The sequence below is a fragment of the Ambystoma mexicanum genome, chromosome 3p (assembly GCF_040938575.1).
Source record: "Ambystoma mexicanum isolate Mex_15411 chromosome 3p, UKY_AmexF1_1, whole genome shotgun sequence".
Taxonomy (NCBI): Eukaryota; Metazoa; Chordata; class Amphibia; order Caudata; family Ambystomatidae; genus Ambystoma; species Ambystoma mexicanum.
This window is the reverse complement of record NC_090925.1, coordinates 389323143-389348431: the sequence shown is the minus strand read 5'-3', so window position 1 is coordinate 389348431 and position 25289 is coordinate 389323143. Positions and strand designations below refer to the sequence as shown.

General features: G+C 44.7%; 1 protein-coding gene across 1 annotated transcript in view; it reads right to left on the bottom strand.

Annotated features, from left to right (window-relative positions):
* LOC138579901 (piezo-type mechanosensitive ion channel component 2-like) overlaps positions 1-25289 on the bottom strand; it is a 2232767-nt gene that overhangs the window by 1349581 nt on the left and 857897 nt on the right. Inside the window, exon 19 of the mRNA XM_069650129.1 lies at positions 11090-11253. Coding sequence (XP_069506230.1) covers positions 11090-11253 — 164 coding nt within the window. The remainder of the gene's footprint in view (positions 1-11089; positions 11254-25289) is intronic.

The window sequence follows — 25289 nt, the reverse complement described above, 5'->3', positions numbered from 1 at the left end:
TTAAGGGAAGAAATAAGTTTTGCCCTCGTTTTGTAGGGCCGTTTGTGGTTGAAAGGGTGATAAATCCAGTGGCTGTTCGCCTTAGATTACCAAGACATATGAAAACTCATCCAACTTTTCATGTTAGCTTGTTGAAACCAGTGGTTAAAGGAACTAGATTGACACATACTCCTTCACCAGTTGTATTTGAGGAAGATGATTCAGAAGAATTTGTAGTTAAGAAAATTCTGTACTCTAGAATAGTGAGAGGAAAGCTACAGTATCTCCTTGATTGGGAGGGTTTTGGTCCTGAAGAACGCACTTGGGAGAAAGCAAGTGATGTACATGCTCCTCATTTGGTTAAAAAATTCCATAAGAAATTTCCATTGAAAAAAGGCCCAGGGACTGGTCGTTAGAAGGGGGGTACTGTCAGGTACTGTTAGGATACAGTGACATAATCTGAGACATTAGGTCTGGGGAAAATTAGTATAGAAAGGTTTTTGGAAGTTATTATGAGTTTAATTTTAAAACAGCCAATTTTGCCCTTAACATTCATTGCAGTCTATGGAGAATGCCCCAAGCCAAGATGGAGGTCCTCAGTCTAAGTTCTGATTGGCTGGTGATTGTTTATAGGGAAGACAATGAACATTCTAAACTGCCTTTCATCGTCTTTGCCCAGCTGAGAGGTCGCGTATTAAGCTGCTGCTGCTTAACTTGTTCAGGGGTTTCAAGTTTCAAGCGGTCGAGCGGCTTATTTGGAAAAGCAAACAGGAATCTTGCGGAGATTCATTTTGGCACTGAACAGGAGTAAGAAGATTTCGAGTTATCCAAGAAAAAAGAAAGGTTTCAAAGACTCTCCACAAGATAAGTCCTTTTAAAACTCAAGACTCTTTCTATAATGTCATTGTAGAAGATTTAATCTGATTTTCAAGTTCATATGAAAAATATTTACTAAGAACTTTATTGCTGTCGCATGTTTGGCTTTGTTACGCTACGTTTTCTATCAAGCGCGTGGTTTTTCCGTTAACAGAAGCCTGCGCGTGAGAGACTTCGCTTGAGTATCTAGTGCGAGCTCTTTGGTGTCGCGTGATACTCTTGTGCGTGTGTTTTTTACCCGCGGTTGAACTTCAGCGCGTGTGCTCGCATATTGGATTAAGCGCGTGTGGATTTTTACCCGCGGTTTGTCGTCAGCGCGTGTGCTCGCATATTGGACTAAGCGCGTGTGGATTTTTACCCGCGGTTTGTCGTCAGCGCGTGTGCTCGCATATTGGATTAAGCGCGTGTGGATTTTTACCCGCGGTTTGTCGTCAGCGCGTGTGCTCGCATATTGGACTAAGCGCGTGTGGATTTTTACCCGCGGTTTGTCGTCAGCGCGTGTGCTCGCATCTTGGACTAAGCGCGTGTGGATTTTTACCCGCGGTTTGTCGTCAGCGCGTGTGTTCGCATCCTGGACTAAGCGCGTGTGGATTTTTACCCGCGGTTGAACTTCAGCGCGTGTGCGTGCTTTCGTTTAACCGCGTGTGGATTTTTTCTGTGGTTTAATCTACAGCGCTTCAACGATCTTCACTCAGTTTGGATCCCTATGCGAGTTCAAGAGATTTCTACGTGAGATTTTTGACGCAAGTTTCAAGAACTGTTAATTTAAGTAAAAACACTCTAAAAAGAAATTTATAAGAAGAAATATAAATACTTTCCAGAAACACTAGAACTTCCATTTACTTTTAATGAACTTAAGACTTTGTTCTAGCTTCTTGAGTTTAAAGAAGATTACCTGCAAAGTTAATTTCACATTCATGGACCTACTAAGAAGGCTGAATGATCGTTGAGATTCAAGTCAACTAGTAAGGAAGTCTAGTCAGCTTGTCACTTCTCTGGGCATATTGTAGAGAAGTTCCAGGTATGGTTTTTACTTTATTTGGTAAAGGATATTGATACTTAAGGTTAGTATAGTGCCTCATGAATAACAAGGTGTATTATATGTTTATGTTTTACCACAGGTGAAGAACCAGCTAGTCTTAGCTTCCAGCCTGGTGTTTGTTAATTTGTCCCTTCCCCCTTTCCCCTGGAAGTGAGGTAAACTGAGCAGTTTATAGTATCAGCTCAGAGTGCCACATTTTGGGTGGATTGTCGGGGGCTCAGCAGCTTCTGCAGACACCAGGATCTCAGCCTGACACTGGGGGCCTCTCACTGCTAGAATTCGCTCAGAAGCTGGAGTTGAAACTGACCTTGAAACTGAAGCTGAATCTCGAAGCCGAGCCTGAAGAAGAAGGTTGACTGCTGTCTCCCTGCGCCGAAATCCGAAAGCCGCTGAGCCATCGAGACTGATCCAAGAGAGGACCTGGTTAGACGCCCTCTTCCCGTGCGCCGAGGGAGTATCGAGCACCGCTAACCTTCGCCAAAGCTCCCTGGAAGTCAGACTCTCGACAGGCTGCCGACCAGAGACGGGGACCTCCGAGGAAAACGAAGATAAGCACCGGACATTCCGTCCACTGCCGTCGACCAGGGTTCGCAGGTTTGCTATAACTGCTGGAGGCCCATCGAAGCCGTGTTGCCCAGAAGAGGGTCTGCTTGACACCGTGCCATCGACGACCAGAGCCACAACGCTCCATTGATTAAGACTTTTTGATTCATGGATGTGCTCGTCTGCACCGCCGCCCACCTCATCCTGCCGGAGAAGGCCAGGCCGCCAACACGCCGAGGAGCATCCGCCAGTGGGTTTCCCGCCACCCAAAAGACCATAGATATGCTGGACAACTCGACGCCCTTGCTGGGCCAAAGTACTTCACAAACTCTTTGCGGTCCTGAACTATTGACATCGAGGTGCCCCGCACGCCTCTTCCCTGTACGACTTCTTCGACTCGTCGTCGACGACAGAAGCTGCTGCCGCGACGTCGCCGAACTTCCATTGTGGATTCTCGATGCCAAGTTCACTTTCTTCGAGGCCAATCGACGATCTGTGGCTCCTGCTTTAAAGGGAGACACTCAAGAAGGCTCCCTTGACGCCTCCTCGAGGAACTCTGCTATTCCAGGTACACTGGGGTGGTAGAAACATTTTAGAACGGAATAAGACTCATTGAATAATATATGGACTGGGCTTGTGGTATATCTTTATTTTACAGTTTTCCCAGGTGGGGGGATTTCCACACAGAACTGTGTCTCACGGTAGGGGCCAGTATTCTGCCAATTCTTGGTTACCTTTAAGTGATTTGTGTGACATTTAAGCAGAGTAGAGTTGATGCACTTTAATGAAATCTAATAATAATTGTGGTACCACTTAGAACTGTATATATTTGCCATTGTAGATTTACTGAGCACAAAGTGAGTTATTGTGATTGTGTGTATAACCTTGAACCTTAATTATATATGTGTTTTAACTAATACAGTGTGTAAGTATTCCTTTGCGGGGGGCTTGGGGACTACACTGTACTTAAGAACCAGCCTGCATCACCTCCTGAGAAGCTAGGCCTTGATTGCTCGACTAAGTTACCAATAATAGAGAATCTTGGCTGGGGTCCTCTGTGCCTCTCCTCTGCCATATAGAGAGCAGAAGTACAGACACCCCCCTCCAGTCTTTACAGTATCGAACTCTGCTCCAATACTGTGCAACATCGCAACAAAGGCAAAGCACTTCACAAACATTGACTTGAAGAATGCCTTCTTCTCCATCCCATTGCACCCTGACTCAAGATACCTGACAGCGTTTACATATCAGGGAACCAGATTTGAACACACTAGGGGGCCCCAGGGGTACTGCGAGTCACCTAGCATTTTCAACCGCGTGATCCAAATGGACCTGAGCATTTTACAAATGTCAAGAACAGTGAAGCAGCATGTGGACGATTTGCTGATATGCAGTGAGACCCAGGAAGTTTGTAGGGCTGATTTGGTACACATTTTAACACTACTAGCAGAAAAGGGGTAGAAGGTAGACAAGGCAAAGCTGCAATACTGACATGAGGAGGTTGTGTATCTGGGACAAATAATATCAATTGAAGGGCGCAGGATAACACCATACAGGGTAGAGGCAGTTCACTTAACAGCACGTCCACGCACGGTGCAAGAGATGACGATGTTTCTGGGGTTATTTACTGCAGGGCATGGGTGTTCAACTTCTCCACATAAACGAAACCATTATTGCAGGCCTTCAAGGCAAAGAAAGAGAAGAGGGGACTGAAATGGACACCCTACATGAATGAGAGTTTCACAGAACTGAAAGAAGCATTGGCCTATGTGCCAGTGCTGGCCACCCTCAACTACAAAGCGAAATTCTACTTGCTCTTCCACTCAAGATGACTCTGTGATGATGGCGGCCCTCACGCAAAAGAAGCCACAGGGACACAAGCCACTGGCTTACTACAGTGGTATACTAGGTCCAGTGATGCAGGCACACTTCCCCTGTGACGAAGTGCTCGTGGCTGAAGAGTTTACAATAGAGTACGCAGCGACGAATACCATGGGGTGTCCCATAGCACTGTATGTGGAACACTCGTTGTTTGCCATTTTGGACAAATCAAAAACCACATTAACAACATAGAGGACATCAGGATATGAGGTAATATTGACTAACTCAGCCATTGAGGTGGTGAGGTACCGGGTGGTCAACCCAGCAACATTCATAACAGACTCTGCAGAGGAAGGGGATTGCATACATGACTGTGCCGTACACACACACAGAATGGAAGGGAAAATACAGGTCAAAGAAGAAGAAATAAAAGTGGCAGACATGGTTTATATTGACGTATCGTCAAGTATACACCCTGAGATCGGAAGGAGACATACTGGAGCAGGGATAGTGTGCTACAAGCATGGAGAATATGTAATAGTGTACCAACAATGATTAGCATCACATTATTCAGCACAAGCAGCAGAGTTAGTGCCAATGATCAGTACGTTAAATATGATGGAAGGACATGCCGCTAATATATTGTCGGATTCAACGTATGTAACATCCACAATACATTCACGGTTGGAGCTGTGGGACGGAAGGGGGTTCAGGAGAAGTGATGGGTCCCCGCTGCAACATGCAGAGTTGCTTGGGCAATTGATTGAAGCACTGACAATTACCAGTGGAGGTACCATAATAAAGTGCACCGCTCATACACACAAACAGGACCAAATATCTTTAGGGAACGGAATGGCTGACAGAGCAGAATAAGAAGCAGCCTACTTACCTGAGGGAAGTATGAGATTGTACCCAGGGGAAAAAGAGAAAAAGCTAATTATGGCAGCAGAGAGAAGAAAGGGTCAAGAGGAAGAGAGGGCTAACATTTTCAATAAATTACGTATTGTCCAGATTATAGAGCTGCAAAGGGAGGCCCGAAGGAGGAAAAAGATGCATGGATACAGCGAGGGTGTTCCCTTGCACCAACCAACCTGGTCTGGAGACAGAATAGCACAGAATAGCCTCACATGCCCAATAAATCGCTGGGTGTAGCACTAGAACAGCTGCACTTCCTTACCCACACATCGAAGGAGAACATAGCAGCAGAGATAAATGAAAGGTGTTATGTGCCAAATTTACATGAATGAGCGGCAGAGTTTATGAGAAATTGCCTGGTGTGTCAGGAATTTTTGTCTGTCATACTTTGAGGACTGTGTGGGGGACATTGCCACGACTGGAAGGGCCCTTCCGGCACTTCCATATCAACTATGCTGCTATGCAAGACTAATGTGCCTCTTACTGGTACATGCTTACTGTTGGTTGATCCTTTTCACATAGGTATGAGGCGGGGCCCTGTGCAAAAAACTATGCAAAATCGACCGTAGAGTTCCTTGTAAGGGAGGTGCTTTCAAGGGCCCAACACAGAGGAGAATGGCAGTTCAAATGACTTGATCCAGCAGCAGCAACTCTCTGATCAGATACCACCTTGAAGAGAGAAACTCCCTACTGAAAAGGAGTCAGATGGGCGAGCTGAGAGGGAATCACAGTGGAAGGTCTTTATGTCACAGATGGCACAAAATATGTTGAGGCTAAAAGATGATTCAAGGGTGTTTATTTTGATTTGTGGGTGCTAGGGCCATCCCTTTCTCTCCTGTCTCCCTTGACATTTCCTACCTAGTCCGGGTGTGCGTAGCCTTGGGTTAGTGCTGCAGATCAGTAACCCCTACTGTCTAATTCCTGGTTTATGCTACTGATGGTCTGCCAAAAATGATGTCTTTAAACTCCCTCTGGGACTTCCTTCCTGTCTCTACACAGGCCAGTTGTTAGTGTTCTAAAGCATCTTGGAAATTGCCTTACACTTACTCAGTTGGACTCATGCCTGTCACTCATGTTCATGTTTACCGCGCCCTTCCCTACTCGTAATGGCTGGCCCTCTACCTCACTCCATCCACAACTATTCTGTCCCTCCGATTGCTTCACTCCTCTTAGACCTTTGATGTTACATCTCTTCCCACACCACTAAACTACTCCTTCTCTGCACGACTACTCTTCTCTTCCCACAAATATTACTCTCCTCCTCCCACCACTACTATTCTCTTCCCCCACCCTTACTATTCTCATCCCACTTATATTACCCTGTTCCCTCCCAGCTGTCCACTCTTCTTCCTCCTTACACTACTTTACTCCACTGACTCGCTGCACAACCACTCACATTCACGCTGATGAACCACTTTCCCTTCTAAGGCAATAGCTCACTTCTTCAAATACTCTCCTCAACAAGCCACCCCTTCTTCCTTCCTCCTGTTGGTCTATTGGTCCACCTCCACTGCTGACCTCATCCAGATATTCCACACTTCCTGTTTCTGTGCCCAGTTGAAATCTCCCTCCTTCTGTCTTCATTGTCCAACTCTCCCTGTCAAATCTGGCCCTGCCATTCCTTCCCAGGGCGTGTATGTGTTTGATGAAGTTAGAAGAAGAGGGATACACTCTGCCCACTTTCCTTGTGTCAGCCCACTGTAAAACAAAAAATGTCAGCGTTCCGTCTCCGGGTTTCTATCCATCCTGATCGTCCAGTAGGTTGGTGAGGGGGACAATGGGCTTCCTTTCCCTTTTTCCCTGGAGGTCTAAGGGGGCGGTAGGTTTTCTTCTCCTGCTTTGGGGTTGTTGTGGCAATCCCATGCTTGAAAATGGGATGCTTTTTGATGCTTGTTAATCCCAACCTAGAGTGGTCTCCATTCCGTGCTTTCTGGAGGGAGGGTCCGCTCTTTCCACTCGCTTCCCTGCTGGCTCAGGTGACCTTTGCGGTTGTCCACGGTCTCGCTGGCTCCCTCCAGCATCATTGCGCAGGGACTGCACCCCTCTTCTCCTGCGTCGGGTAGCTGCCAGGGTCCTGGCTCTCATCAATACCGCTATCCTCTCTTCCTTCTCTCTTAATGACTTTTCTTCATCTTTACGCACCTTTTCATGCTTGTTTTCTTAATCTGATCTGCCAAGCATAGGGATAGACCAGCAAGGTCTTCGTCTAAGAGGTATAACTGTAGTTATCAATGTTTGCAAAATACATACAGGCACAAGAGGAAAGAATAGAGTTTGGGGCCTCCCCCTCTGATTCTATTCTTAGACTGGGTGCTGACCCCAGGTTCCTCCCACTCTCCCACAAACATAAAGGGTCTTTCACGCTATTGAAAAGGCTAGACTATTCACCTTGTCACATTTAGAAATTCATTGGCTGCTTGGGGGTGGGGGAGTCAAAGAAATGAGTTTTCTCATTGTGTACCACTTAAGGAACAGCATAGAACATGTAATGCTCTTGGCTGTCAAGGTTTTCATAACTTCAGATTAATGTCTTCATTGATGCCTGAGCAACCGCAGAAAAATCAGGAATGGAAGTAGTGAAGATATACTTTCTCCCTAGTGGGTGAAGGATAGTATTGTGGTCCCTGAAACTAAGCAGCCATGCATGTATGGCGCTAGGGGAGCTCCCTGTAAGGGCATACGTGCCAAGGAACAATGAGCTCTCTCTGACTATGAACAGTTCTGAGAGTTGAGAGATTTCTATCATTTCTCTAAACAAAGTTTTCCATCGACCATGGATTATCGTACACCCTTGATGTGAATATTATTTTATCAGAATCTACTTTCCAGGTCTTCCATCTGTGCTGGAATAATTTACAGATGGGCAAGCATATTAGCAGAAAAAGAATGAGATGAATCTTTATCTTCAGATATTGTTCCTTCAGCGTGTTAAACCTAAATCCATGTTTGCTTAGCCTGTAAGTGGCACATGTTGCAGGTGAGCGTGTCCATCTTGGCATCAAGTGAATGGATGTCCTCTTTGGACTGCAGAAACATCTCTTTAATGCGTGTAGCTTGTTGCAACGAGTTATCAGGCTGAACCACCACCGGCAAGCCAGGCTGCTGAGTTTGTGAGGCTCCTTTGGATTACTTGGAGCCTGCTCCAGGCTTGAATGGGAGCTTTGACTAGTATATATCTGGTTTGCCCACAATCACAGCACTGTACTGCTTGATATGAAGGCTAAAAACAGATGTCTGTTATGGAGGAGTGTTAGGGAGAATTCTCTGTTTAGGCTGAATTTCCTAACCTAGTGAGTCCCCCAGCAGCTTTGCTGGATTTCTGGAGTTTGGTTTTTTCTCCTGCCAAGAGTGGGACTCTTTTTCTTCCACTCTTGGACGTGATTTATTGTGTTCCTTTGAATGTTAATGTGTTTCATGGGCTATGGGGAGCCCTTTGCTCCACTTTTTGGCGGGCTTCTCCACAGAAGCCTCCAAAAGTGGAGCCACTCTGTCTGGGTACCACAGGGGGAGTGGGAGGGGGTTTAGGCACCCTGGACTGAGTTACCTTGGTAACTCAAGTCGCACTCTTGTGTGATTGGCCCAAGTGGTGAGCCGGCCGGCTCACCACTTAGCATGTTTGATTGACAGCTATGCTGAGTGAATGGGGGTGTGCTGCATAAAAGCAGGGCTTTTGGGACTGGAACTTCAGAAGTCGCCACAGGACCTGAAAATCCGACGAGGGAGAAGCTGAGCTGACCTGCTACGACGAAACCACCGGTGGAGCCCTGCTGAACCGACTCACCACTTCCCAACGAAAGAGGAGATCTCCCTGCTGGAGAGTCTTCTTCCCTTGACTGGTGGGCACAACCAGTTCACCTTCTTTTCTCGCCTCCCAGGACGTCTTGTGGTTGAATTGCCCGTGCCAAAACACCCTGGCAACCGGATAGCCACTTACCACTGGACCGCAAATAAAAGGACCGCTCCTTTTAATTGAGAACTCTGCGGCTGGTTTCTTCCCTGGCAGTGCAACGGACTCCTGCTTTCCTCCCCGACGAGATCCTCTCTTCCTCCGGACGAAGCGCCGACTTGCACACGCTGCCAGGAACAACTGCCCCCGCTGGAGCGTTCTCACCATTTTAAGGTACTGTGTCCGCCAGGCATCCCTTTTTAAAGATTGCTACAAGGTAACAATAATCCCTTAACCTTCTGGACTGGGCTGGCCACCTTGACCATCTAACTGGTCCCTTTCTGTTGATCCAACTCCTTCTGAACTTATTGCGAGACTTTTGGGCACTTTTAACTGTGTGACCTTGGACACATTTCGACCGGAGCCTCTTAAAGTGGGTCCGGCCTTGTTAACTTTGACTTTACGGTTTTAACCTGCCTTCTTCTCCTACTGTGTTCTTCCGAAAGTGTTGGGATCTGTTTCTATCTTTGCTCTGCCTTTCTCTACTTTTTTAACCAGTGCCATCTTCATTAAGCGCTCACCGCTGTCTGAAAATAAGTGTTGCTTTACTTAAGACTTGTCTAATAATCGTTGAAGGGAGTGTATATCTTTTAGTGACCGTGTTTTTGAACTGCTTGATATTAGTGCCAGTGTGTTTAACTAGATGTGTTTTTTTTTAAATAAATAATTATATCTCTTTTACACCAAGCTCTGGTCAGTGTTTGCTTGTTCTACTGTGTTCTTTTGACCTATTGTGAATACTCTGTATACTGCCTAACTCCTCTTGAGAGAAGTCTGACTGCTCACCCACAGCTACCAGGTAAATCTGGGTGGTACAGACTGCTACCAAATGGGTTTACTGCCAACCACCTGTAGTCTTAAATATTTTGCAGTGGTCCCAGAGGGAACTGCACAGGTTTCTGCCTAACAAGGAGCCTGCCAAGCTCATTCTAGCTGCAACTTGTGTGATACGTGTGGAAGCAGTCAACACTGCAGTGCCATGCTAGAGTATCTCAGTTTTTGGTAGTCAAGTGCGGTGATGCTATAAAGTGATAAGGCCAGATCTCAGATGCCCGTCAGGATGTAGGCCCGCTGCGCACCAGCCCAATCCTGGTCACAGAGTTTCTGGGCCTCAGCAGAGGATCCACCGACACACTGCCAACCCCAAGAACAGGGATCTCGTCTATCAGAGCAGGCTAGAAGGTTGCTTAGTAAATAATGGGGCTCACTACTCCAAAAGCACTGTTCTGAGGCAATCAAACTCTTTCATAACAGGAATGGCAAAGAGGGTGTAAAACCACCAGTGTGCCCCTTAGGGCCAAAGGAGCCCTTAGTGCGTGTCCACCACTGGGGGATAGGATTGGGCCACTCTATGGAAGATTTGTTGGTTGGGCATCAAAAGAGCTCAAAGAGCCACCACCATCTTGGGTGGGCTCACAGTTCTACTCTATGTAAAAGCTTATTAGAGCTGGTGTGGGGCCACCCAAATGCCAGCTGCCAGAAACACCACTAAGTGTGAAATGCATGTTTCTGAGCTGAACTCTTGCTGCCACTAACACATTTAATTAAAGGTGTCACTATATTTTGATATGCTTTGAGATTCCTTTCTTCTTTGCTGTTTTTGACAGTTTACAGTAATTAATTAGTAAGTTGACAAATATGGTACTATGTTTCTTTATGACAGTGTTGGAGTTTACCATAAGGGTGCAATAATCTATCTGCATGTCATCACTTATATGCATGTTATCACTTATTTAAAACCGCAAACCTTTAAATTCATTTTTCTTAACCTGCTTAAAATATGTGTTTGCAACACATCACAATAATAACAGAAAGACCTATTGCAACATACTGAGTATTCAAAGGGATACCTACGTAAATTCCTTGGTGACTTGAAATATCCACCTAATTAAGATACAGTAGTAAATACTTTTATCTCATTCATATTTTTTCTCCAAACCAAGTTAGGGCTGCTTTTCGTTACTCACCTCTTTCAGAGTGATCCAGATGGTCATAGTTGCGACCACTTTAATTATGTGCAGTTCCAGCAACCTCCAGCCCAGCACCTGGACTCCATGAATAATCTCCAGCAGCTTCAAGAAGATAACTGTACCTCTGTCAATCACCAGAATCCACTTGTTCGTCCCGTTCTCTATGACAAAAAAGTCTCATTATTGCTTAAAAAATACAAAATAAATTGGCATAACATTGAAGCTGTTTACATAAGGCGCCACAATACATTAATGTGTAAAGCCAATGATATGCATTTGATTTATAATGAAATGACATAACATTGTGCATGTGATAAGTTCTTATCACTGCACTACTTGTTATCCACAAATAGCTCTTATTGGCTAAAAAGTACCCCACTTTGAGAAAGGGATCCAGAGCTTTCCTGTGCCAGACGTGGCTTGAGCAACCACCGAAAATCTGCAGGCATGCCCTGTGTTATAGATAACAAGGAGGTTACGTGATGGGCGGAGCCTAGTGTGAATGCATTGGGGAAAGCTCCTCTGACTTTGTCCCAGCCAGAACTTGGATAACTGGTACTTTGCACTTGAAGCCTGGGACTTGTTGCTGAAGCGCTGCTGACTCAAACGAAAATTCAGTTCTGGCACTCTGCGGCCTGTCACTGAGGCCAGTGGTCTTCAAGATGGCACCAATCACAGCTTCACGATGATGCTAGAAGTTACAGCTGCTTCAGGTGGTGCTTGCTGGGGGTCTTGGATCCTGTGTGAGCCGAAGACTGCCTGCGCTTTGTGGCCTACTGTTCTATGCGACTTCCAGGTGCTGTGCAGGCATTTCACTTAATATTAAAGAAGTCACAAACTTGCACCAATGGAGTGCTGTAAGATGTGTTTGACATATTGACGCGTGCCGGGAGAAGCATCATTGTGGTAACACTGTATTGGTCGCACAGTTACCTTTGCTCTTTGTAGAATGCCAGAAACGTCATCCTACAGTAATTTGCTTATCAGGTAAAGACTGCAATAAGCACCATGGAGCACCGTCATCTGAATCTCAAGATGTTGCAGACTAACCTATCACCCACAAGGAAATTGTACAGAACATAAAACAACAAGTCATAATAAGCCTCCTACCCATGTGGGTGATATTGCTACTAGAATCAACGGCATTCAGGCCAGACCTGCAGATATGGCTGGGCGTGCCAGAGATGTGGAGGATAGTGTAGGTTCTGCTGAGGGCTTCCTTAAAGCGTGAGAAAAGAATTGACAGTGAGCTGTAAACATTGCACACAAAAGTGGAAGATTTGGAGGGGTGCTTGAGATGCTGTATTGTTCACATTTTTGGTTCGAGACAGGGGCTCAGACTGATAAGAAAGACGACTATCTTGAAAGGTTGATACAGAACATATTTCCGGATGCCCAGTTTTCAAAACCATATGGAATAGAAAGGGCACATAAGTCGTTGGGTCACAGAAATATGCTTGGATTTCCTTCACGCTCAATGAGCCTTAAGTTTGTGAACTATTGTGACCGAGACACTGTACTAAGGGCTGCCTGTGATAAATGCAAGGTTAGGCATGAGAACATGATCCTACAATTCTTTGAAGTGTTTAACCCTGGTGTACGGAAGGCAAGGAAATCATTTGAGGCCACACAAACAAATACAACTGGCCAAGGATGTGTCGTACACAGTAATCTACCCAGCAAAATTGAGTATAGTGCACAATTGTAAAATGAGCCCGGAACCCGGACAGGAAGCAAAGGTTGCCGAGACGCTACTGAGACAAATATCCTGACCTGAGGACTATCTGCATATGATGGGGGGACATTCCATTTCAACCTTTCCTCACTCCTGATGAGATTATTTTATTGATTTCTTTGCCTCTGTGATAGGAGCATGCACATTCAGCAATATTGTTACTTCTCCTGTTATGTCTGCACTGATTATATATGCTGAGCAATTATGTATATTTTCAAGCTGTGTGAGCTGCAGCTGCACAGTGTTATACTGCATTCTAGGCTTGCTGGCCTGGAGGGGTGGGGATCTGGGTTGGGCTTCCCTGCTGGACAATGATGACACCTGTTGAAGGTTTCATGGTTGTGTTGTGCACCTGGGTACCTGGGAAAGGGAATACTCTGACAGGTTGAGGTGATCAGTGTGGAAGGAGGGTGGGAAAACTCATTATAAGTTGTATAGGTAGAATAACACAGGTGGGGACCTCTGGATCCAATGGCTAGAGGGATCCGGGGTGACATGATGGTAACATTTCCCAATGGCAGGTAGTGTGCTTAAACTGTTTCTTGGAATGTCCACCGACTGAACAAATGCCAGTAAGCACATAGGTCCTTTCCTAAGCATGTTGTTATGAGGCTACTATACTATGCATTCAGGAAACAAATCTTTTGACACAAAAATAATTGACAGTATTACAAATACGTGAGGGGAATCAATTTTATTTTCATCTTGCTCAAGTTATGCTAGAGGGGTTGCGATTTATATACATAAATCCTTGCATTTTACTCATACTCGTGTGATTGTGGACCCTGAGGGTCAACATATATAGACTTTTGTGCAAATATTGAATTTTTATGCATCAAATATTGATACTTCATAATTTTTTGAATATGTTGCTGGGTTGCTGATAAATTATCTAGATGCTACGATAATATGGGTTGGGGGAATTTAACACTGTCTGTGACCCCCAGCTTAGATTATTCTGTGGGTAAACTCAGGTCCATGCCAAAATCTGTTGACGTGATTCAAAGCTTGCTATCCTATTATGGCTTAATCGACATTTGGCGTTAACAGTACCCACATAAGAGGGATTATCAGACTATTCTGGAGCCAACAATTCTTCTACTAGACTTGATTATGAATTTACCACAGCTGAGCCCTTCATGTGGGTAATGTTCAATATTACCCAGGACACTATCAGACCCTGTTATGTTAATCATGGTCCTCCCAGGTGGGATGCCAGTCCTTAAGAAATTGAATATCCCGTGTTTTGAACGGCTTCATTTTGGTTGTGCATTTATTTTGGATAATTTTTTTATAGGTATATGTGATGTGGGGGTAGGGAAGTGGGGGCATGCGGTAGCGCTGAAGGGTATGGGGTCCCCATAATAAAGAAAAGGGGTCAAATTCTGGTCGAACCAAAGTGCACGGCCAAAATGAAAACCTTTAAAAAGAAGTCATTAAAAACATAGAGGACCAATCCACAGAGATTTAAGCCCTAGTCCCTTACTGATCCTGTCTTTAAAGGTGATATTTTAGCTACCGTTGAGGAATATTTTGATGGAAACGTGGTGTATAGCTGTGGCAAGGACTCTCTAGCAGTCGCCCCAGTTACTAGCAGAAAATATCTGGGCCCATCAAAGACTCCTCACCACAAGAGCGGAAGACTCAGCCATGGGGCAAAGTTACTGTCTTTTATAAGCAAAACAGAAATGACAGTTATCACACCATATATATGAGTATCCTCTGGAGCTCTCGTCTTCTAAGCATGTGTCACCTGGTTTTATCCTGGTGTGAGGTCACAAATTCAGGTTCCAACCCAAAAACCCATCAGCCGATTGCATTGGTCAGTTTGGGTAAGCAACACATGGAGAATATACAAGTTAGTTCTACAATTGGATAGCCATATCTAGTGACTCCTCCTAGGACCACCTCTACTAGCATCAGTCTACAATGTTGCAGTGTTGCAGAAAGACCATTGGCCCTTGCAACAAATTATATCCCCACGTGAAAGGTAAATTTGGATTGGGAAGAATGTGTCCTCCCATCCTTGGGACCCTAGATGGTTTCCAGACTGAGTGTACCTTTTCAAGGCAATGAGAAAGAACATGGAGGTGCGAAGCGTTCCCTAATATTGCCATTCTCTGATCACCTAAGCCTGTGAGAGTGCATTCAGTTAATCATCCAGATGCATCACTTGTAGCTTCTTTTCCCCTGGTTCGATGGGAATGGCCCTCTCGGTCTACCTTGGTTGAATGGGCATTGTCCTGTTCAGCTGGGTCCCATTTGTTGAGACGACAAAATTAAGCCCTCTTGCCTGTAATTATGAGGATTTTAGCTTGGGTTTCTCCAGGCTGCTTATTATCTTGGTAACTGGAACCTTCCGTCTCCACTTGCCCTTGGCTGGGTGCCTTGTTTCTGTTTCTGCACACCTATGGCGATCATGTCAGCTTCTTCATCTACCCGAAGCCTGTCTCTCCTTTGCCATCCATTTCAGAGACCTATAGCTTCCATATCATTCCTTATGTCTTTTCTATGTTAATAACAGTCAAGCATGTGCAAGCTAAATGTATGAATACTTTGCATTTTGCTGTTTCAGCTTTGGCGAAAGATATAAACATAAGGATATGTATATGTGTCCGTCCTCTACCTACATGAGCATGTGCTTCGTGCCAATATGCAATAAACTAGTGCATGTATGTGCAACTTCATGAATGGATGAATATGTAATTCATGTATAAACACGTCTACGTTGTGATGTCAGTGATGACGTCATTGATTTCTAGCTTTGCAGTCAGTCGACTTGCTCGATTGATGTCCTTTCCATATCGTCCGAAACATCTATTGGGTATGGTTTGAACAGCTGTCTGAGAGAATAGTACTTCTCAGACCTGCGATACATCGAAGGCTGCGGTGCTGGGACTAAGAGTGAGGCACATCTGTCGTTTCTCTTCCTTCGTGTTGAGTCGTGTGGGGGGCATGAGGGTCAGATTTGATCCCCCCTTTACAGTGGGTTCGCTATTGGCGCAGAGAAAGGATTTTCAGGTAAATATAAGGGGCATGTGTGTTTCCAAAGAACTAGAGGTTTTTTAAAGATATAACGTGTTGATTAAAGATATATCTAGCAGACTTGAGGTTTTAGAAAAAGAACTTCACAAAGTGCACAAAAGGAAATTTCACCAAACCCTGATATTAAGTGGGGAATTTGCGAAAAGCTTATGCAATATTCAGAGGCTTTTAACTCAGAGGTTAAGCATTTAAAGTGTCCCGTGATGGTGCGGACGGGGTTTCATATCAAAATAAAGTGTGCAAAAATGTCGAAGCCCAAGATATCAAAATTCGAGAGACCCATTTTACCACATATTTATGTGTGGGGATGGGTTAAGTAAATAAAAAAGGTGGGTGGGTTTGCGAGGGGGGTCTCCCCTGCTTATATATGCTTAAAAAGGGGTTAAACAAATACTTTGAGCAGTTAGTCTGTAAACCGCCTACTTGCCCATTCCTGCTGCCTCGTTCTCACTGCGATTGCGGAATCAGCACGTCGGCACACCGCCAATACTCGACCTCTCACATACCCCCATGAACTGCTAGATGTTTAATTACTTAAGATCTTTTAAAATCTTGGTGCCCCTCTCCATCCACTACTGTCTCCTATATAATTCGTATACCATTATAATTTGTGTATGAACAACATGATGTAATTTTATCACCATTTACATGTACTGTATTGCCTGAACAGCTTGGCAATGCAGCCCACTGAACATCTACAGTTCACCTGAGTTTCGCATTGTGGCACACCTTCTAACATGTACTACACAACGATATACCCTAGCATTGTCATGCACTAATCAGCACACTACTGAACTTGTATTACATGTACTAGTTCTGTATTCTCCTCCTTCATACAGCTTCGAACATGTTATAGGTGCCTCACCCAGTATACTCTAGTGTCTGATTAGCATGATATTTGCAGCACCTACATAGCCTCCTACCTCTGTCTACCTACATTTGATCAAAACAAGGTACTTCCAGGAACATCCCGATATAGTCATGACCTGTATAGTACTTAAAGGCACAGACACCCAAGGGTCAACTCTGCACTCGCCTAGGTCACCTCCTCCTTCTCATTTGATACAACCTACTAACTTCCTACCTGCCCTGCATCTGCACAAAAATACTACCTCGCTCCCACCAGACAATACTTCTAACAATACACCTCCTCTCACGCCTTCCCAGTGGAGACACAAATTCACCACTCGGCCTATGCCCAATATAGCTTGCCGTCTTAGAATAAGAAATACCAGACTTAGGTCAAGAGGTACACTGAGACCTACTATTGATACATCCCTCCACAAGAAGAAGAATGACAAGAATGACCATAAGATCCACAAGCAATCTGATATAATTATGAAGACCCATAAACACATTAAGAGACCGTTTAACGCCCGTCCCACCAATAATGGAAATAGTGCTCTTATTGATCACAATTCACAGGCCCACCACAATAAATTACCAGTTACCATCCCTATTCAGACTAAAACTCACACCCCAAGGAAGAGCCACCACTTCTCAAGTGTGCTCTCATGAAAGCAATATCCATAACAGCACATGCGCTGGATATTTCTGATCTTATCCCAACTAACAAACTGGATATACTAGCCGTCTCGGAAACATGGTTGCATACAGCAGCAGGTCCAGCTCTGTCACTAGCAATACCAGACGACTATATGATACTAAGAACAGACAGAGAGAACGCAAGAGGAGGAGGAGTAGCACTTATCACTAGGAAACAATTGGGGGTAAGAAAAACAGCTATCCACCAATAATTCTACTCTGGGGAACTCCTATCCCTGAAACTTCCCCTCACAGCCAAGTCAACTTTGACTATACACCTCCTATACAGACCACCGGGACCAGTTTCTTCCCTTGATGAAGAAATCACCCAACTCCCAACCTACAATGTCAAACCAGGCTCTAAAATCATACTTCTTGGAGACCTCAACCTAGGACTCAATGACCCTAAAGATAATAATGCCCTAGCATTAGCCAACACGATAAGTGAACTGGATTTCCTCAATCGTGTCACCAAACCAACCCACAACAAATTTTGCACCCTTGATTTGATTGTAGATCTCAATTGTAACACTGAGATCCTAACAAATACTCCTTGCGCATGGTCGAATCACCACATGATCACCTTCACCATCTAAGGCCAACCAAACCCACACACTGAGCACACAATGGCTCCTCCAGCCCTCACACGAAATAAAGGAAGTATCATAGCAGAAAGGATGCTACCTCTACTCAACCTTATCATCTGCTTTTCCAATACTGACAGTCTAACCCCTACAGCAATGGTGGAATTATACAACCAAACTCTGTCCCAAGCAACAGACAAGATGGCCCCTCTAAAAATGCAGAAATCTAAACAAACAGCTCACCTAAATAATTGGTTCACCACAAATATAAAAAAAAGTTATGTAAGATTAAGAGAACAATAAAGATACATTTGTAATAGCTTCTAATAATTACAAAAACGCTATACACCATACCAAAAGTGACACCTATAACACAAGGGTCAGTAATGCCAAATCAGGAACAAAAGCATTATTTACAATTCTTAGATAACTAGAAACTCCAGTGACCCTTCAAGACCACTGCATAAAAGACTCTGCGTGGTGCACTAATATTCAAAATGCATTACAGGACTAAATCTCGCTCCTTCAACCCAAAATTGATGCCAAAAAGGGCAGCCTTTCCTCGGATTCTCCACGCTTCGAGCACCCAGACCCCACCATGAATCACCCCTCCTCTTCCAATTTTAACCCATCTCAGTGACTAAGTTACTAAAATCATTGAAGGCCTCAAACCCTCCAGATGTTAGGGAGACACATGTCCTGCCACAGTTATCAAAGCTATTGGAGCAGAGCTCGCCCCATTCATCACCACATTTATAAACGCCTCATTTAAAAATGGCATAGTACTGACAAACCTCAAGGATGCCTGGGTTGGCCCACACCTTAAGAAAGCTACACTAGACCCAAACATACCTAGCAACTATTGCCCCATAACCACAGTGCCATTCCTTCTGAAAATTCTGGATAGAGCAGCCTTCCTGCAAATCCAAAGTTTTCTCGAATCTATCTACTAGGCCCACGCCAGTCAGGTTTTAGACTAGGTCACGGCACATAAACTGCACTCATCAACCTTAAAACCCAAATTGATGAGTTAAAGGACTAAGGTAATCTAGCCCTCCTTCTCCTACTATATTTATTGGCTGCCTTTGACCTGGTCAATCACAATATCTTATGTAACCATCTGACCTCAGTGGCACATTTTTCCCCTAAAGCCACTACATCAATCAAATCCTTCCTCTCTAATAGAACAATGAGAGTATTCTCCCAAACAGCTATGGCCGACCCAGCACCTGTCCTATGTGGAGTTCCCCAAGGATCCTGCGTCTTCCCTACTTTGTATAATATTTTTACATAGGCACTATTTGATTACCTTGCCATCTACATTAACTATGCAGATGACACCCAAATACTCATTCCCCTGTTATGAATCTGACTCCAAGCGCCTGAAAGAAATATATCAGGTTATCAAGACCTGGATGGCCACTCATGGACTTTGTCTAAAGGACAAAGAAACAGAGCTACTACTGATTGAATCACAAACTTGCCTAAAATAATTTCCCGAACAATTCAAATCTTTCCTTATTAACAACATTTCTATCAAAGTTTCTAAAGAGGTCAAAGCCTTAGGCATCTACTTGAACTCAACACTCTCTCTTTCTAAACAAATCAATTCCATAGCTTCCTCAGTCGCATATACAGCTAAATTTATCACAGCCTGTAGGCCTTTTCTCTCCCCAACCAGTTATATCACTTTGGCCAGAGCCCTGATACTATCAAGATTGGATTACTGTAATGCCTTATACATTGGTACAAGCTGTTTTAACCTGAACAAATTACAAGTACTACAGAATAACGTGTTAAGAGCTGCGCTCAACATCCCCAAAGCCAACCACATTACTAGTACCAGACAAATGGTTCGCTGGCTCTCAATCAAAAGCAGAATAGCCTTTAAAACACTTTCTCTAATGCACAAGTGTCTGGCTAACAAAGCCCCTAAATATCGAAACTGTAAATTCACCAAGACCCAATCAACTAGACCTACCAGAACCGCCCAGTTAAACCAAATACGGGTACCAAGATATCACTTTACTCTTGAGATAAGTCTGGCTGCTCAGCCATCGCTACCACTTTACTGTGTAGTACAGGCTTGTACGAAAGGTGAATTTGTGCTTAAACTCGTAGTCTTAATTGTATGTGGTGTTCCCAAAAGGTACTGCATATGATTCTGCCTAACACTGGTGGCAGCTGTTCCTTAGAGTGCTGCTATTACCTTGGATCAATTAACCACAAGGATTAAACATCACTAAAAGCAAATTTTAATCATGTCTGATATGGAAAGCTACAGTCAAGAGATCCTCCTTAGTTACACTGTTGATTATGTGAAACATCTGTGGGGAGAAAGGAATCTCTCTGTTAAAAGCAAAACTCAGAATTAATTGAAAGGTTGTTAAAGAAACCAAGTCTGGGGAGTGGTTCTAAAATGCCTACCTCACCAGCAAATGTGGAAAATGTTATGGAGAATGATAATGTGTCAGAGTCAAATTCTAATGTTATTGATGAGTTAGATGAGCAGAAGAGTCTCAAATTGTAGGCCATACAACTCCTCTACCTGCTCAGAAACCTCAACCTTTGTCCACTGGGACCCCTAGAGGTCCTACACTCAGTCCTGAATTCATTGCTCTAGAAAAGATGAGGCTTGATTTGGAATTCAAACGTATTCATGCTCAATTTAAACAAAAGCATCAAGAACTTAGACTCAGAGAAATGGATTTGAGTCATGCCTTAGAAATGAAAAAGTTGTCTATTGAGAATGCTTCTCTCCCATAGTCTTTGAGTTCTTCCAGTCCTAAGAGATCCAGTATGCCTAAATAAATTGTGGGTATGTATGAGGCTAAGCTAGATATTTAGAATTGGTTGGCAATGTTTGAGTATAATCATGGGAATCAAGACATTACAGGGGATCAGTTGCTTCCTTGGCTCTTCTCTAGGCTACCCACTGTTGCATCTGATGTTGTGATGGAGTTGGGGGAGGTGGGTAGGATGGATTATGAGTGTGTGAAGTTAGCTTTAATTGCTAGATTTGGGAAAACCCCTTCCCAGTACCTTAAGTGGTTTAGGACCCTCAAAAAGCATGATGGTACCCTTTGGGCTACCTGGATATGTGAATGTTTGAAAAACGTAGATGGTTGGGTTAGGGGTTACAGAGTAAACACTTATAAAGGTATGAGAAATTTTGTTATGTTGGAGTCAATTTATGATGCCTGCTCTTCTGAGATCAGACAGCACTTGGCTGATTCTAAGGAGATAGATCCAAAGAAGTTAGCTAAGGCTGCTGACTTGTGGGTTGCCAACAGGGCTACTCACAAGGATTCTGCGGCAATTCAGTAGAAGCCAAAGAAAGATAACAAGGAGAATTCGAATACCTCCAATCCAAAAGAGGGCCCCAAACAGCAACATAAGGGTAAACCACAAGGGACACTGAATCAGGCTAGTGTACCATCTGGACCCACACCAGATGGAGGTCAGAACAAGGCCCCCATTCATCAAAACATTTGGGAAATGTTATGTTTGTGGGTCAACTGACCATGTGAAAGGGGATCCAGATGTAAGGGTAAACCTTCAGGGGTCCACACTGTCTCCTTAGCCTTCTCCCCAGAGGAAGACGTACGTAAGAAACTTTCACCTACTGGCTGATGAACTCATGAGAGTCTCAGCTAGTGTTTCTTTAGTGTCCCTGGGCTTGTGGGAACAACAGAATTTAGATGTCTATAATTCCATCCCAGATAATACTAAAGAGTATTATAAAGATAGTATTCTTGTGAATGGCCAGGAGACTCCTGCCATCAGAGACACTGAAGCCAGCATAACTGTGGTTGATGAATCATTTTTCAAGGTGGAGGATGTTGCTAAGGCACCCAAACGCCTAACCAAGTTAGCTGGAGGCCCTGTGCAAATGCTTCCCCAGTTACCAGCTCTCATCCAGTGCAATAAAATGACTGTCAAGATACCTGTTAAGTGTGCAGAGTGAAGTGCCTGGGAGAGTTCTGTTGGGTAATGTTAGGCAGAAACCTGTGCAGTTCCCTTAGGGACCACTGCAAAAGATTTAAGACTACAGGTGTTTGGCAGTAAACCCACTTGGTAGCAGTCTGTACCACACAGATTCACTTGGTAGCTGTGGCTGAGCAGTCAGACTTCTCTCAAGAAGAGTTAGGCAGTATGCAGAGTATACACAATAGGTACAGAGACACAGTAGTACAAACAAACACTGACCAGAGCTTTGGTGTAAAAGTATATCATTATTTATTTAAAAACACACTTGTAAATCACACTAGCAAAAAAGAGGTAAGTAATTTCAGCACACAGTCACTATCATATATATACAACCCTATTCACTTATTAGACAAGTCTTAGTGAAAAACACCACTTATTTTCAGACAGAGGTGAGCGCTTAACATAAGATGACACTATAATAAGTTGTAAAGAAAGGGAGGGAAAAAGGCAGGGTTAAAGAAGCACATAAGTTTCAATACTTTCTCAATAAACCACAGTAAGGCAGGATAGGCAGAGTTCTACTGGAGAGCAAGGAAGTCAATTGCAAGGCCCACTCTTGGAGAGAGCAAGCAGAAGGGGTCCAGGTTCACCAGTGGGGTTATGCCCAAAGAGTCTTTGTAGATAGTTCGCACAAAAAGGATGAAATTAAAGTCAGGAAAAGTTAGCTAGGTTGTCCCAGGCCAGCCCATGTTAGAAAGTCGAGGCTTTACTGTTACCCCGAACGATCTGTCGCAAGGGAAGCCAGGCGGGACACAGTACCTTAAGTGTGAAGGAAGCTCCAGCGGGGGCAGTTGTTCTTGGCAGCAGGTGCAAGTCGGTGTTTCGTCCAGAGGAAGAATAGGTCTCACCGTGGAGGAAAGATGAAGGTCGTTGCACTGCCAGTGAAGAAACCAGCCGCAGAGATCTCCGGTTAAAAGGCACTACCATTCTCTTTGCGGTAGTGGTAAGCTGTTGTATTCCGGTTGCCGGGGTGCTTGGCACAGGCAAGGCGGCCACGAGATGCTCCAGGAAGGTGAAAAAAAGGCGAAACTGGTTATCCCCAAAAGTCAAAGGAAGAAGACTCTCCGGACTGGAGATCTCCTCTGTCGTCGGGAAAAGTGGTGAGACGGTTCAGCAGGGCTCCACCTGTGGTGTCGTCGTTGCAGGTCGGCTCAGCTTCTCCCTCCTCGGATTCTTAGGTCCTGTGGCGACTTCTGAAGTTCCAGTCCCCAAAGCCCTGCTTTTATGCAGCAAACCCCCATTCACTCAGCCTAGCTGTCAATCAAACATGCTAAGTGGTGAGCTGGCCGGCTCACCACTTGGGCCAATTACACAAGAGTGCGACTTGAGTTACCAAGGTAACTCAGTCCAGGGTGCCTAAACCCCCTCCCACACCGCCTGTGGTACCCAGACAGAGTGGCACCACTTTTGGAGGCTTCTGTGGAGAAGCCCGCCAAAAAGTGGAACAAAGAGCTCGACTCGGGTTGGAGTCAAAGAAGAGAACACAAACGCCATTTTAGAATCGAGTTCTGGCAAAAAATACCAACCGGTGAATTAATATAAAATAAATAAACCGGCGGTAAGTTCGAGGCTATAAGAATTAAATAATTAGTTGGTAGCCTCGAACAATGGGAAAATCCCATAGAGATATATATCCGCGGTCGAATATAGGAAGTAGTATCCACTGCCACCAGCCAAAACTCGATCAGGGGGGACGGAGACGTGCCCCCTCGAACAACAGACCCCGGGGCACTCGAATTGCCCCGACCAGTACGTCCACAATATGATGGTTTGTACTGGTTTCTGTTCATAATTTGGGACTAGTAAAGCCAATGGTTACTTTACATGCCCTGGGAGACAGTAGTCAGTCCCAGGGTATGGAGTCTATGTTGGGGGGTCGCTACGACACCCCTGGGTTACGGCACGGAGGGTGCTGGGTAACCCACATAAAAAAAACACATGAGACCCTATGGAGTAAAAGACCCCATAGCCCATTAAACACATGGAAAGTGAAAGGTACACCTCAAATCATGTCTAAGAGTGGGAGCAAAAGAATCTCACTCTTAGCAGGAGAGAAAAAAAGAAACCCCAAAAATCCAGCAAAGCTGCTGGGGGACTCACTAGGTTTGGGAAATTAGCCTTACAGAGTATTCTCCCTAACAGGTAATGACCTGAAAACTCTTGGAGATGTGTCTAGCACCCCCAGGCCTCCTAGTGGAAGGAAACAGGAGCTAACTAGGCCTGCAGGAGAGAGGACCTTGAGAGGCTCTCCAGGGGATTTGATGGAAAAAACTATCAACCCCACTCTACAAGAGTTGCTCACTGCTATTTCAGGAAAGAAAAGAGGCAAAGGGGAAACCCAAGACCTCCAAGAAGAAAGCAGATGGCACCCCTGTGCTACCAACAAGGACATCCCCAAGATTTGTCCAAAGTCACACCGGTGACTCCTCCATATGCTGAGGCTGAGTGTGAGGTACAACCCTGTGTGGTTGATACAGTGTCTGAAGAATCAGATCTGGAAAACACATAACTCTAGTTGGAGATCTGGATCCTGTAGACCATCCTGAGCTGCAGTCTTTAATGGCTGAAGGTGGACCCAACAGGGCAGACTTCAGCAGAGGACAAAGTGAGTGTCCTACTCTTGAAGGTCTTCGGCAACAGGCAGCTTTTCAACTTGATGGGCATGAAGTTGGAAAGCATAGGTTGCACTGGGACGATGGCCTTTTCGACAGTAAACCGACTGAGTCTATCCCTGGGGACTGCAAAAGACTTGTAGTGTCCCTAGAAAAAGACTCCAGTTCCTGCAGTCGGCCCACAAGATACCTTTGGCTGGTCATTTGAGCTTCAAAAAGACCAAGAAAAGCCTCTCTTTATACTTCTACTGGCCTAAGATGGGTTCAGAGGATGACACATTCTGTAGGAGCTGTCACACTTGCCAAACCTCTGGCAAGAGCGGAGCCAGGAATTTGGCACCATTGGTGCCTCTCCCAGTGGTGAGAGTTCCTTTTGAGAGGGTGGGCATCGACACTGTTGGTCTCCCAAACCCTTCCACATTTTCAGGAAACAGGTTTATCCTGGTTGTAGTAGACCATTCTACTAGATATCCTGAAGCAATACCTATGAGGACTGTTACGGCTTAGGCTGTGGCTAAGGCTCTACTTGGTATTTTTACCAGAGAAGGGTTTCCTAATGAAGTGATATCCTACAGGGGATCCAATTTTATGTCCCACTACATGCAAGCCATGTGGAAAAACTGTGGTGTCACTTACAAGTTCTCAACAGCCTACCATCCGCAAACCAATGGCCTGGTAGAGAGGTT